General features: G+C 38.6%; 1 protein-coding gene across 1 annotated transcript; it reads right to left on the bottom strand.

Annotated features, from left to right (window-relative positions):
- Positions 1-3,270: 3,270 nt before the first annotated feature.
- Positions 3,271-13,579, bottom strand: LOC122563704 (CD276 antigen-like). Its single transcript, XM_043717811.1, has 5 exons — positions 13,460-13,579; positions 9,760-9,832; positions 7,837-8,190; positions 6,147-6,434; positions 3,271-5,540 (listed from the first exon to the last, which is right to left on the bottom strand). The coding sequence occupies exons 1-5, from the start codon at positions 13,460-13,462 to the stop codon at positions 5,374-5,376; spliced, it is 885 nt and encodes a 294-aa protein (XP_043573746.1). The 5' UTR covers positions 13,463-13,579; the 3' UTR covers positions 3,271-5,373.
- Positions 13,580-15,265: the final 1,686 nt, after the last annotated feature.

Raw genomic sequence — 15,265 nt, 5'->3', positions numbered from 1 at the left:
TCAGGCATTTCCCAGAACTTTGTGGGATGCTAGGGAAGCGATTACTGGACCCCTTTGCTGAGATATTTGTATCATCGATAGCCACGGAGTAGATGCAAAAGACTAGAGGGAGGCTAATGTGGTACCATTGTTTAAGAAAGGCTGTAAAGAGAAGCCAATGAACTATTGATGGTCAGCCTTATGTCAGCGATGGATAGGTTGTTGGAGAGGATTGAGGGATAGGATTTACATGCATTAGGACTGATTAGGGATAATCAACATAGCTTTGTGCATGGGAAACCGTGTCTCACTAACTTGAGTTTTTCTTTGAAGAGGTGAGAAAGATGACTGATGAAGTCAGAGCAGTAGGTGTTGTCTACCCGAACTTTGGCAAAACGTTTGACAGAGTTCTGCATGGTAGGCTGGTTAGCAAGGTTAGATCGCATGAGATCCGGGAAACTAACCAATTGCATACAAAATCAGCTTGAAGGTAGGGGACAGGGGAAGGTGGTAGAGGATTGTTTTTTGCACTGGAGGCTGGTGGTCAGTGGTGTGCAGCAAGGATAGGTGCTGGGTCCCCTGCTTCTCCTCACTTATATACATGATTTGGATGTGAATATTAGATGTCTGGTTAGTAAGTTTGCAAATGGCACCAAAATTGGTGGCGTAGTGGACAATGAAGAAGTTTATCTGAGTACAACCGGATCTTCATCAGATGGGCCAACGAGTAGCAGATGGAGTTTCATTTAAATAAGTGTGAGGTATTGCATTTTGCTAAAGCAAACCAGGGCTGGACTTGTACAGTTCATGTTAGGGCCCTGGGGAGTGTTGCCGAACAAAGAGACCTAGGGGTGCAAGTGCATAGTTCCTTGGAAGTGGAGTCACTGGTAGACAAGATGGTGAAGAAGGCATTTGGCAACCTGCCTTCATTGGTCAGTGCATAACGTACAGGAGTTGGGATATTAGGCCACTTTTAAAATACTGCATTCAATTCCACAGGAAGAGTGTCATTAAACTTGAAAGAGTTCAGAAAAGATGCTGCCAAAATTGAAGGGTTTAAGCTATTGGGAGGGGATGAAAAGGCTGGGTTTTTTTTCCCATGGTGTGTCATTGGCTGAGGGTGACCTTAGAGGTTTATAAAATCATGAGGAGCACAGGTAGGGTGGATAGCAAGATCTTTTTCCTCGGGTGGTCGAGTCCAAAACTAGAGGACATAGGTTTAAGGTGAATTGGAAAATATTTAAAAAGGATCTGAGGGATATCATCTTTGCACAGAGGGCGGTAGTATATGGAATGAGCTACCAGAGGAAATGGTGGAGGCTGGTACAATTACAACATTTAATAGGCATCTGGATGGGTACATGAATAGGAAGGGTTTGGAGGGATATGGGCCAAATGCTGGCAAATTGGACTAAGTCAGATTGAGATGTCTGGTTGGTGCAGATGAGTTGGAGTGAAGGATCTGTTTCTGTGTTGTATGACACTATGACTTTAAGTCAATACTTGGCTATTCATCAGTCCATTTGTTTTTTTGGCGATATTTTAGTGGCTGATGCAATTGAAGGTCTTGCCAGGCCATTTTAGAAGCCATTGAAGAGTTCCCCAAATTGTTGTGGGTCTGGAGTCACATGTGGGTTGACCAGGTAAGCATGTCAGATTTCCTTCCCTAAATGGCATTACTGAACCTGATGCATATTCATGACAATGGTTTCACAGTTGTCATTAGAATTTTAATTCCAGTTGAAATTCCATTATCTGCTGGGATGGCATTTGATCCTACATACCCAGAATGTTACCTGAATCTCTGAATTGTTAATCCAGCACTGACACCACTGTGTCATTGTCCTCTTGACATCAGTAAGACAGCAAACGTATTCCAACACAACAGAGGGGTCTTGGACACTAAACTGGAGAGCTGCATTTGATAATTACTTTGTACAGATATAAATAAAGGAATGCAGAAGGAGTTAAAGTACTTGGAGATAACCAGGCCTCAGGAAAGTGTGTGTAGATACGCACAGTGTATGATACTCCAGACAGGGCTTCTCTTGTAATTTTTCTCCAGCTCAATATTTTGTTTTTGTCTCCACAAGGACCGTGTGCTGGTCATTCTTACTGATTAGATGTGTCTGTAGCCTGTTCAGTGGTGAGAAGATTAAGCAGCTCTTCTTCATGGATTCTCTCATCATCTGCTGTAAACCAAATCTAGCAGCTATGTCTTTTAGGACTTGACCAGCTTTTCAGTAATGGTGTTATTAAACTCCTCTTTGTGAGGACTTCAAAGTCCCCCAGCCAGAGTACATTCTGTGACCAGCATTCCCTTCATTTTTCATTTCCTCTGTGTGGACCTCCAAGGTCATATGTGGCAGTGATTTCAGGAATTGGAAATCAGTGCCATGATTAGTATCATCATACTAATTGCTGTGTGCAGAATTCAGAGCTGCTAACCACGCACTGTTTAGAGAGAATGCTGTCAACGACTTATTCACTTTTAATGCTTTCACCAAGTGCTTTTCAACATGGAGGAGCAGTGATTTATTAGTTGAAGTGGGAAACAGTAGGTTGTAATCAGTAGGAAGTTCCCTTGCCCAAGTTTATCCTGATGCCATGAGACTTCATGTGGTCAGGAGTCACATTGAGGCCTTCTAGGTTAATTCCTTCCGACTATTAACCACTGTTCTATTTCCTCTGGTAGAACAGAACATATCCAGGGATGGTGATGGTTGTGTCTGGCACATTGCCTGTAAGGTCTAATGTTGAGTATGACTATGTCAGCCTGCTCCTTGGCTAGTCTGAGATTTTTCCTGATTTGGCACAAGCTTCCAGACTTTGGCAGGAGGACTTTTGCAGGATCAACAAGAATGTGTTTGCTTGTTGTTACCATCAACTTTCAGAGGAGACAGAATGTCCAGTGTGCAGAAATGAAATTGTAATGATGAATAATGAGGGGGAAAAAGGAGCATTCAAAACATTAAATTCTCATAACTGCAGTAAATGTTTGTAACTGGCAGCACTATATCTGATCTGTGAATACTCAGCGCCTCTGCTGGGTGCAGAATTGCCAGGTTTTTCCACTCATTTGTTTGCTACTTCCTCACCTTCATGGTTACAAGACTTGTTAAAATGTTTGACAAATTCTCAGATGTTTTCCAATGTTCTCTGATGTTTGAATGTATTTAAATCTGCTGGATAATTTAAATTTAATGAGTTCATGCTGCAGTGAATTATGCTTTATCACTCAAGAAAATTTGTTCCTGAAAAAAGAAATTACCACACTGTAGCCTCACAACATAAATGGATGACAATTTATTTAGAAAATTGTTTGCATGAAACTTACAAAATTTAAGTTCATATTCCATACATTTGTGTTAAAAATATAAAATACTTTAAACTGATAAAAGTAATGCAGCCAGAATAGACATGAAATAATTTAAATATGTGGGGAGTTTTTTGGCAGTGATTATTATTTCTGTTAGTTAAGAGTTGAACTTAAAGTTCTTGATGGATTTTTCACAAAATGCCAGATAGAAACACATCAGATTACAGTTATGTCCAAATGTCTGAGCCAGAAATGGGCCTCATTTGGGATTTATAGCCTGCCTGATTTTGGGCTCCAATGAAGTAATTTGAATATAAAATTGAGGGGCTATAAATCAAGAGATCAATCTGACCGTGAACCAAACTTACAAGTTGTATTAGTTTAAAATCAGCTCTTTATTCTAAATAAATTATTAAATGTTGAATATAAAACAAGGTAAGGCATATTGTGTAAACTGTTGGGCCCTCAACGTCCACATAGGTTTTGCCCAACTTCAATTCTGGCAAGAATGTGGCAGAAAATGACTGAGACCCTGTTTTAAATGGTAGATAGATCATTCTATCTTCTCCTTTCATGGCAAATGTTAAAAAGGCTACACTAGGGTCAGGGATTCACAACAACATGGTTTCAAATTGCACTGCTGGTGTTGGTTCCCAACACTGAGTTGAGATGCCAGATGAGGGCCCCATCAGATGAATTCCAAAAGTTGGACTAATTTTTTTTAAACCTACTTGATCATCCTCCGAATTAGGAAGACAATGTTAATTGTATATTAATTGTGTTTAATTGTACAAACATGGTGGACCATAACTGGGCCTTCACTTGTGCGCCTACAAATAGTTAGTGTTGTTACATGATTAGGGATATTTTCGTAATGTGTATCTCGGTTTAAAAAAAACATAAAAATTTGTAAACATTAGCTCCAGTTCTATTCTTCAGTGCATAGCTTTGTGGAATAGAACAGCTGAAAGAGTCCATGACTGAGGTCGGAGAGGCAGGTGGGGAGAGCCTTAGTCACCCACTTGCTATGGCAGATATCGTAGCTGCATTGAAGATGCATCTATAATAACACTGGGTTTCACCAGCACAGGAAAACTAGATAACTTCTTGACGACTTGACAAACACTGGCAGGATACAAGTGACCCCAATTTCTGCACCACTGCTAGGATCACAGATGATGAACTTTTGGGGCCACAGTTTTTGACCTTGTACTCCATACTTGTGACTTTCTAGAGCTCAACATGTCTCCTTCAACTGTAGATTAGAAAATGGCATATTCTATTCCTGCTGGCAACAATGTACATCATAGCGCTTACATGACTTTGTTAGTCTTTGCTTGTCCAATTCTGTTTTCTGTTTGCATAATTATAAGATGCTGACTGTTTGCTTCATGATTGATTTATATATATCTTAATCTTCCCTATGATCAGCAGGGAATAATCAAATCTGAAATAACTTCAGTCATTGAAAAGCTGTAGCTGAAAGTTAAGCTAACCAGAGCCATCTATTTATCCATAATGTTCTCACTGCTAGCTGCTCATGAGCTTCAATCACTATTGCATTTTAATCCAAGGTTTAGAAGGATATGGGATGGGAAAGCAGCGACCAACTTCTACATAACTCCAGAGAGATATATATATAAACTGCTACTCATTCATAAAATGATCACAGATCTGGTCAACTTAGAAACTGTATTTTTCAGTATCAAAAGTTAGTCCTAACATTACACAATGTGCATTGCAGATGTACTGTGGTTACAGTATGTAGATTCTTATAGGAAGTGCTGCTTCTTCAGCTGTGTCTTCTACAACACTCAGTGGGATGAACAAGTAGCTGCAATGGAACAGCCTCACCTCCAGGTTACCTTTTGACATTGATTACACCACACAGCATTGTTTCTTTTTCGTTGCTGGGTCAAAACTAGTAATTCCCTAGCTAACAGCACTGCGGAAGAACCTTCAACATACGGAAGGCAGAAGTTCAAAAAGAAAGCTCATCCTAACAGTGGATAATAAAGTCTTGTGAATCACCTGAGAATAAACAAAAAAATCAACTGTTCCATTCCTGGGATCACTCATATAAATTCACACTTCGCTTTTTCTTCAATTTCCTGTTGTTGAGCTTGTTTGCTTCTACAGATTAGCAATATCAGAATAATAATTGCTACAAATATCAGAATTGTACAGGAGTTGAGAGCAATCCACATGTTCTTGTTGAAGTTTTGGTTCTGAATATCTTGTTCTGAAAGTGAAAAACATAAATATTAATCCATCAAATTAATTCACTTCTACAAAATATGTGCACAAGAGTTTCCTTTTCACCAGATAATTTACTTTTGGATTTCTGCTGAAGTAAAGACGGGAAATTAGGAGAAGGCACTGTACAAATTATACCCTTGAACTTGACGCATTATATTTTGTGGCTTCTGTGAATATTTCACAAAAATGATTAATTTTGCATTCAGAGGTAAATGTTACAATGCTCTTTTTTGCGATTAAAATTTCGTTTCTGTGAATATATGTCCCAGAGCAGTCTTGCCTACGGGAAATATAAATCAAGAAAGTGCAGTTACATTTTTCTATTTCGAAAATATAACACAGAGTGTAGGTCACAGTTCATGTGATTTTCCTTTTATTAAAATCTAGGAATAGGAAATTGTGGCAAAAAAGTTGAGGTTTCTTGTGATTTGTGCTCCTAGTGTATAAGCCATTTCTCTGGTTTGGAAAATTGAACTTTATGTATTTCTTCAGATAAATAGTTTCAAAGATTTTATTTATGTCTAAGGCACAATTCCAGGAAATTTGACTTAAGTACCTGAACTAATAATTGACTAAATTAATAACTTACGTTGTAAAAGGATGTTGAATTTCCTGGTAACAGTCTGGTTAACAAGGGAGTTCTGAATTTCAACCACATGGTTACAGTTCATCATTGTGTTATCAAGTTTAAGAATACTCTGGAATGAGTAAAGACCATCTTCACTTTTAACAAATGAAATTTCAGGCTGGAGGGACACATTTTTATCTTCTGCGCAGTACCAGAAAATAGATGGTTCAGGATAACCTTGAGATTCCAGAATGATAGTCGAACTGGATGGTTTCAGTTTGATGAACAGTTGTGGATCCCTATAGTAAGCTGTGAATTACAAAGAAGAATTGCTTGCATTATTCAGAAGTAACAGAAAATTGCTTTTGTTGACATTAAATAATTTGTGAAGCATCCGGGTGGCATTAATATATAATCTCAAGATAGACAAATCAAAAATCAGCCACACAACACAAAGGAAGCCCTCTCTTTTCACACGCATCTATAGGTTACAAATAATAATGCAACATTACAGTTCTACAGGGTGTATTCCATTTGCCCCATTCTTTAACTTCGACCATCCTAAGAATTTCTAAGCCAAGTCAAAATGCTATCTAAATTCTTTGAACTCACCTCTTTATTAATAATCTTTTCTCCTCAAAATAAAACTCCAAAGTGACTATTCTAATATGGGATCGCTCATGTTTGTCCTAATGTGCAGCCACTCTACCTTTAATGATAGATTTGAGTAGGTTCTTCACTCATGTTAACGGAGGCCTACAAAGTACTTTGAAAGGGTGTGATAAGATCGGAGGGGAGTGGAATACGTAGAAATGGTTGAAACTAACTGTCTGTCTGTGTTTGAAATGGTGGGAATAGAGAGCCTTGTGAGGTCATAAGATAAAGGGAGTGGTTATGTATACAAGTTGGGATCTTTATACTGTAATGAGAAGTTATATTGTGCGGGTGGCAATAGAATACCAAGAGAAGGTCAAGTAAGTGAAGATGGAAATTGAAATTGCTGAGTTAGAAAAAGCATGAAGATACTGTAGTGAGAAATGCAGGATGTGGTTAACTGGTCAAGGCCAGGCATTCAAGGCAGAAAGCAAGGTCACTTGGTTATAAAAGTCATACTGCCACCACGGCAGTTTGGCAGGAGGCTGGAAGAACACAGCAAGCCAGGCAGCATCAGGAGGTGGAGAAGTCGATGGTTTAGGTGTAACCCCTCTTCAGGACATGGCAGTTTGAACAGGGGAGGGTTGAGTAAAGTGTAGGCAGTTGAGGAGCTTTCAAAATGGGCAAGGATTTGACATGTTGATCAAACAAAAAAATCATATGTCCATGTACTTGTTATTCATAACTTTATCATAAACAAGGGCAGAATCCCTAGTAAACTGACATTCTGGAAAGAAATGAAGCTGTTGCTAAGCTATTTGCAGCCTGATGTCCTTCCTCTACAAAGGATTTATATTGGATCACAAAAATATGTCTATAATCTTGATCACCCTTTGATTGTAACAGTCAAACAAATTTCCTTTTATATCTGGGTTTTAATCTCCTACATTAACTTCATTACGTTAGGCTTTTGGCAATCTTGCGTTCAGTTTAATTTGTGTTAATTGCAACCTGACTATTCTCCTTATGAATTTTAAGCACATTAAACATGAATTATCACATTGATTTTGTAACAAAATCATCACTGCATAATTAGGAACAAATAAAACTTATTTACCTGCAAATTTCAATGAAATTGTCCCTTTGGCACTTCCCAATATATTGCCAACAAAGCACACATACTCCCCAGCATCCTCTGCTGTCATTCCTGCCAGTTTTAATGAAGCATTGCCATGTTTGAATTCCTCTGGAAATAGACTTGTTCTGCCTGAATACTGTTCATTCTGTTGACTGAGTTGGTCTTTGCCATAATAATAACTGTGCACCACGTCATTCGTCTCAGCACGTTGCCAAGTGATGATTACATGGTCCAGTGGTAAACGACTATCAACAGTAAAACTGCATCCAAGGACAATACTTTGTCTGTGAATTCCTACCAATGTAGTCTTTGATACAGCAACATCAAATGCACCTGGAAATCAGTAATAAAAAATTAACATTTTTTCCAGTCTATAGTTTTTAATATAACTTAGAGTATCTGGTCAAATCATAAAGCAGCCTTCTAAATAGAGGAATCTTGATGCTTTGACTAGGGATAATTGACAGACTATCATGGCAGTGGTGACAAAGCCAAGAGAGTAGAAATAAGTTTGGAGTTGCTCATTCTATTACATTTATAAAGTATCTTTCTTTCTTTCTTTATTACTAGGTATCCCAAAATGAAGTGATTTGTAGCCATGTAGAAATGGCAGCAGCCAACTAAGTGCATAAAAGTTCCAAAAGCAGCAACGGAATAATTTTTTTTCTTCTGATGTTGATTCATTTAAAATATGGTTTATGAACACTCCAGAGATCTGAGATGTCAGGATTAAATCCAATAAAAATATGATACGTAGTCAGAAGTACATGAAAGAAGTACAGTGGCACTGTGGCTCAGTGGTTAGCACTGCTCCCTCACAGTGCCAGGGACCTGGGTTCATTCCAGCCTCTGGCAACTGTCTGTGTGGAGCTTGCATATTCTCCCCGTGTCTGTGTGGGTTTTTGCTGGGTGCTCTGGTTTCCTCCCACAATCCAAAGATGTGCAGGTCAGGGGAGTTGGCCATGCTAAAATGCCCATAGTGTTCAGGGATGTGTAGGTTAGGTGCATCAAACAAGAGTAGGGAAAATCTTGTGCATTAAACAAGAGCCTACTCTTCAGAGGGTCGGTGTGGACTTGTTGAGTCGAAGGGCCTGTTTCCACACTGTAGGGATTCTTAAACAAGAAATACTGCAAACCCAAGATAGTTAATGTGCTATTAACAAAGTGTAATCTGTATTTAGTTCAGTGTATTAAGTGTTGTTCTTTCCAATGTTCAAGAGTGGAAAGATTGCACAGTTTTTTCACATCCTTTTCTGGAAAGCCAATATGTATTATAGTGATCAATTGAATCTATTGAAATTCATGATATCAGTGCAAATTCACCAACATTGACACAATAACTGTAGCTTTGATCATTTCTGAATTCTTCCATTGTTATCCGAAGTTCAATATCTTGAACTTTAAATTCAATGGTTTCTGGCTTTGATGATAGAGCTTCCTGATGACACATCTGTTAACAGATTGATATGATTTCTTTGCCCTTCCAAACATTTATTTTTAAAAAGTACAAGGAAATATTCACAAGAGTTACAGACAAAAAATGTTGTCATAGAATCCATTCAAGTGTGGTAGCAGACCATTTGGCCCATCACATTTTCACACCAACCCTCGGAAGAGCATCCATCATCCATCCCGCCTAGACCCCCCCGCCCCCCACCATGCTCCACCCTATCCCCAGAGCCCTGCATTTTCCCATGGCCAATCCACCAACCTGGACATCCTTGAACTTTGGGACGAAACTATAGCACCTGAATGAAACCATAGACAAAGGGAGAATGTGCAAACGCCATACAAACAGTCACTCAAGGCTAGAACTGAACCTAGATCCTTACTGCTGTGAGCCACTAGTGCTAACTACTGAGTCACTACGTTGCCCACTATGAATTGTCAGATGAGACCTACCTGAAATTAAGACCTGTGCAGACATAATTTGCATATAAAGCAAATATTTCATTCTCTCCTTCAGGTCAGAGTTCTAGAAAGTGAATAAATATGGAGCTGGTTAGTGACAAACAAAATACAAATATTTAAAGTAGTAGATTTCCAGTCTAGTGTTATCACTGCAAATAGATTTTTGCTCAATATCTAGTTATTTACACAGAAACTTACCAGGCTTACTATATTAAGGATGAACTCTACGAATGAGCTCAAATTAAGAATATCACACTAAACTGCAAGGGATTATTTTCTCACCATTCATATAAAACTTAAACATAGGAACAACAAAACAAGAAATTAAGATGTAGGTCACTGAGGAGCAAGGTATCCAGTCTGAAAGTAAAATGACTGTCGCATGATAGCTAGTGATCTCATCTAAAGAGTCGGTTTTTGTTTTGTATGAGTTAGAAGAATTAATTTTGCCATCATGGTGACAGAGGGATTCCTGGCTCCTCTCCTTTACAATCGATGCTTAATTGCCTTTATCCTTGAAATATAATTCAATAGAATTTCATTTAAAAAATCAAGTTACAATTGGAAGTGATACAGCTGAAACAAAAATTAAAACTTTGGTGATTCACTAATTTTGCACTTCTGGTAATACTTGTTCACAGTGTAGTTATTGTGGGTGTTGTCAAGGTTGGAATTAGTACAGTACAAGCAAGCTCTGCATTACAGCTACTTAATAAACAAACCATTCACTTACACTTAGGAATTATACTAGACAAATTAATGAGAATGTGAGATCCTAAGTAAATGTTCACTCCCTAAAGGCCTCCAGCACGTTGATTAGTTTGTCTACTGATGGGGTTCCCAGTTAAAGACATCCTATAGAGTGAAACTTGTTTTTCTAGGATACCTAACCTTTCAGAAAATTAGAATTAGAATTGCGGCAGTGTGGAAACAGGGTCTTCAGCCCAACAAGTCCACACTGGCCCTCCGAAGAGTAATCCATCCAGACCCATTCCCCTACCTACCTTTGTCCCTGATGAATGTATCAAACCTACACATCCCTGAACACTATGGGCAATTTAGCATGGCCACTTCACCCTAACCCAATCCAATTCTTTGGATTGTGGGGAGGAAACCCACGCAAACACTGGGAGAATGTGCAAACTCCACACAGTCGCCCAAGGCTGGTATCAAACCTGGGCCCCTGGCACGGAGGCAGCAGTGCTAACCATACCCTCTCCTTCCCAAAGTGAAATTTATCTGTATGTTAAAATTTATGCCATTGAATCAGAAATCTACATTTGAATTTAGAATTGCACTTTATACATTTTGTTACATGATTGAGTTAAACCTTTCCTAGGATCTGTTATCAGTTCATCAGTCTCACCTCCTGAACTGTTTATTAAATGGCTGCTTGCATGATATGCCTGATCATGTTTATCTATGCCTGATCTCATCTTAGTAACACCCATAGAAACTATATTAAGAATAAATATTTTCTTAGTTATAAGATCAGAGAATTGGCAAATATTTGATTTGTCTCTTTCAATTATGCCAAACTGGAATTTGAACTTATCTTGATATAACATGCTTTTAAATTTAGAGGATGAAGAAAATTAAACATTCATTTTAGTAATTAATACAGGTTTCTGAGAGAAAGTTGGGCAGAATGAAACTAATAAATTGACTTTGGGTCACATGGATTTGTATCTCCCACTTCTATTCTTGCAATGAGAACATACGAACCTATGAACTAGGAGCAGAAATATGCAGTTTGACCCATCAAGCCTGTTCTGCTACTCTGCAAAATCACAGCTAATCTATGTTTCAAATTCCACCTTTCCATTTGCCCCTGACTCTGTCTGACAAAAATGGGGCAATGGCACCTCTTTCTCCATTCGGGCAGTTTACAGTCTTCTGGACTCTATATTGAGTTCAACATCAGACCAAAAACTCTGTCCTCCACTTTGATAAGTACCCTCCTACAATCTGACAGCCAATCCATGTACTTCATTACAAAACCAACCCAGAACATGATCTAAAAAGCAGGGATAGAAATTAGTTGTCTCATGTAACAGCCATTTGGCTGCCAAAACACAACTGCCAGTGTTCTGAAAGTGTAGGTGTGTACTGTACCTTTTGAGAGAGAGGAAGCTAGCAAGGACTGAAAGTGCAGTGTCCTGAACAAGGTAAAAATGTAACACTTGGTCGAAACAAATAGCTGGAGTGTGTGTTGCTGTGGAACAAAAATAAATTCAAATTCGTCCAGTTTAAATTTAGGCCCCAAGATATTTGATTACATAAAAACCAATGAAATGATCTGATGTTTTGGGGTATAAAACCAGACATTTTGAACAGTCAGGGGGAGAACTGCCTAGCTACTAATAAGTACAGACTGCCACCAGAACAAGTCTCTGAAAGGTACTTGTCAATAAGAAGTTTGTGCAGCAGAACATCGAAGCCGACTGAGAGAAAACCTACAGAGGAAAATCGACAAAGCTGACTGTTTTTTTTTTAAAACTTTTTTTTTTGTAAATCTTAATCAGGATTTTTTCATCGGACCAGTACTGTAGAGTGGGTGGTAAAAGATAGGTTAAAAAGAAAGGAGTTGTAAATAGCTGTTGTTTTAATATTCTCTGTTGGTCATAAAGAATAAAATTGTTAATTTTTACTTTAAATAGTGACCTCTGGGATAGGTTTTTGCCTCTCAAATTTTAACAGATTGCAGCATGAGGTGAACTTTTTTTCTGTGTGGCTGGTTTAAATTAGCAGAGGGGTTTACCTCGTGTCATAACACTAACTTGGCCAAACAGCAGGGGATCCTGAGTACGTTGGCCAAGTAAAACTCTGATGTCACATCTTAAAAACATTTAAGAAACCATGTAAAAGATATAGAAATAGAGTCCACCCACAGACTGCTCTCTGCATTCGTCTTGGACCTTCTAAGGAGACTGACGTGGCGAGAGGCAGAGATCCGCTGACTCTCAGAGAGAGAGAGAGAGAGAGAGAGAAACATCTGCAAGAGCTTTGGGAAGTACTGTAAACTTAAGGAGCTGTGTAGGATTAGAGAGAGTACTGTTTTGTTGTAAAAGCTATCCCAACATACTTCTTAATAAAGTTGGGACTGTTTTGCATTGGTACCGGCTTGTGTTTGTACTAATTTGACAGCTTTGGTATTGAGACACACCTGGGCAAATTAATAACATTCTGGAGTTGTCTACCTTTGTTTTAAAGATGAATTAGACAGCGCTAATGCTGCTGTCATGGAAGAGTTTGCAATGAAGATACAGCAACACCCAAAAACGCACAACCTTCACACAGCACATGCTACAAACATATATACACATACCAGACTAAACACAAATCAACATGACACGCAATACATATACCACCAATACATTATAGAAACAACTATACACTTACATCACACACACTACATATGTATCAGATATAGTAGCCTTAAACACAGTATAAACACATCATCACACCTCAAAAAACCAAACTCATTTACACAAAAGCCAACATACACCATTCAACAAATATCATATTCACATGAACATGCTATTTTAAAAAACGCATTACAAATGACATGACAAAAACACACTACAACAGTAGAAAACATGTCTAGGTCAACATATCTTTTTAAAAAACAGTTTTTAAAACTGAGACTATAGTCTGAAATATGGAATTATGATCAAAAAGGAGCACTTACCATTTTCTATTTTCCCCCAGCTCACTTGTGATTCCAACAATCCTTTGCTCTGTACTGACTGACTTCCTAAAGTTACACTGCTTTATATTCTATTGCCACTAGCAACAACAACAAAACATCAACAGCCCAGCTGACTCACTGATTAGGAGGTGAAAGGTTAACAATTGCGTATGCAGCTGCAATGCAACTGCGGTATTATCGAATGAGCTTTTGATTGTCACGTGCTGCAACTTGGAGGCTCATTCTTTACGTGTAGTAGAAACACATTCACTTATACTCTGGTAGAGATACTGCTGATGTCAATGCTAATTATATGATACCAACGTCATCATTATAAAGTCAGGAAAGTGACTGGCCCAATGGGGTCTCTCACGGCATCTGTTTTTCAAACTCTGTCCAGACATATTTCAAAGCCTTCTTTAATTTTGACCTACAAATTTCTTTCAATTGTGCTTGATCAGAGCTTCCCCTCTTATTGTGCCAGACTTTCAGGAAACAAAGCCATTTTTCGGGTGTTTAACTTGTAATTTTTTTTAGCATTTAAACATATCCATGCCAAGACCTGCCATTTATATTATGTTTCTTTGTCTGCAATTTCCCATCCCTGGAAGTGGTGAGTTAGATGGCAAAAAGGAAAAACAATTGGGTGAATTGAGCATGGTAAGATGCTTGCCAACTCTATCAGCATCTCACCAATTAAGGTCTGGGTGAGAAGGTCCACTGGGGACCTTCTTCACCCACAACTATTAAAAAGCCAAATGTAGACTCGGACTTCCATAGTGTTAAGGATTTAGGTGGAGAGGAATTTGTGTGTATAAGAAAATTTTCTGATTCAGTATGTGGATGTACCTACTAGAGAAGGTGCAAAACTTGACCTACTTTTGGAAAATAAGGCAGGGCAGGTGACTGAGGTGTCAGTGGGTGAGCACTTTGGGGCCAGCGACTATAATTTTATTAGTCTTAATATAGTGATGGAAAAGGATAGACAAATCTAAAAGTTGAAATTATAAATTGGAGGAAGGATAATTTTGATGGTATTAGGCAAGAAACATAGTCCCAGCTTATTCAACCTCTCCCTCTAGCTCAAATCCTCCAAACCTGGCAACATCCTTGTAAATCTTTCCTGAACCCTTTCAAATTTCACAACATCTTTCCAATAGGAAGGAGACCAGAAGTGCAAACAATATTCCAAAAGTGGCCTAACCAAGTACAGCTGCAAAAAGACCTCCCAACTCCCATACTCAATACTCTGACCAATAAAGGAAAACATATCAAATGCCTTCTTCACTATCCTATCTACCTGCAATTTTACTTTCAAGGAGCTATGAACTTGCACTCCAAGGTCTCTTTGTTCAGCAACACTCCCTAGGACCTTAACATTAAGTCTAGAAGTCCTGCGAAGATTTGCTTTCCCAAAATGCAGCACCTCTCATTTAGCTGAATTAAACTCCATCTGCCACTCCTCAGCCCATTGGCCCATCTCATCAAGATACCGTGTAATCTAAGATAACCTTCTTCGCTGTTCACTGCACCTCCAATTTTGCTGCCATCTGCAAACTTACTAAATATACCTCTAATGTTCATATTCAAATCATTTATATAAATGATGAAAAGTAGTGGACCCTTCACTGATCCTTGTGGCACTCCACTGGTCACAGACCTCCAGTCTGAAAACAATCCTCCACCACCACCCTCTCTCTTCTACCTTTGAGCCAGTTCTGTATCCAAATGGCTAGTTCTCCCTGTAATCTATGAAATCTAACCTTGCTAACCAGGTAGGGGAGCAATACTTTAGAAGATGGATCT

The sequence above is a fragment of the Chiloscyllium plagiosum genome, chromosome 27, assembly GCF_004010195.1.
Source record: "Chiloscyllium plagiosum isolate BGI_BamShark_2017 chromosome 27, ASM401019v2, whole genome shotgun sequence".
NCBI classification, from domain to species: Eukaryota; Metazoa; Chordata; class Chondrichthyes; order Orectolobiformes; family Hemiscylliidae; genus Chiloscyllium; species Chiloscyllium plagiosum.
This window is presented reverse-complemented; position numbering and strand designations above follow the sequence as displayed.

What these genes read in the sequence shown, in the direction of transcription:
- LOC122563704 (XM_043717811.1), bottom strand. An exon ending in AATTTCATTGAAATTTGCAG is followed by an intron (nt 6,435 to 7,836) that starts GTAAATAAGTTT and finishes TGTAATTCACAG; the next exon opens with CTTACTATAGGGATCCACAA. An exon ending in ATTCAACATCCTTTTACAAC is followed by an intron (nt 5,541 to 6,146) that starts GTAAGTTATTAA and finishes TTTCACTTTCAG; the next exon opens with AACAAGATATTCAGAACCAA.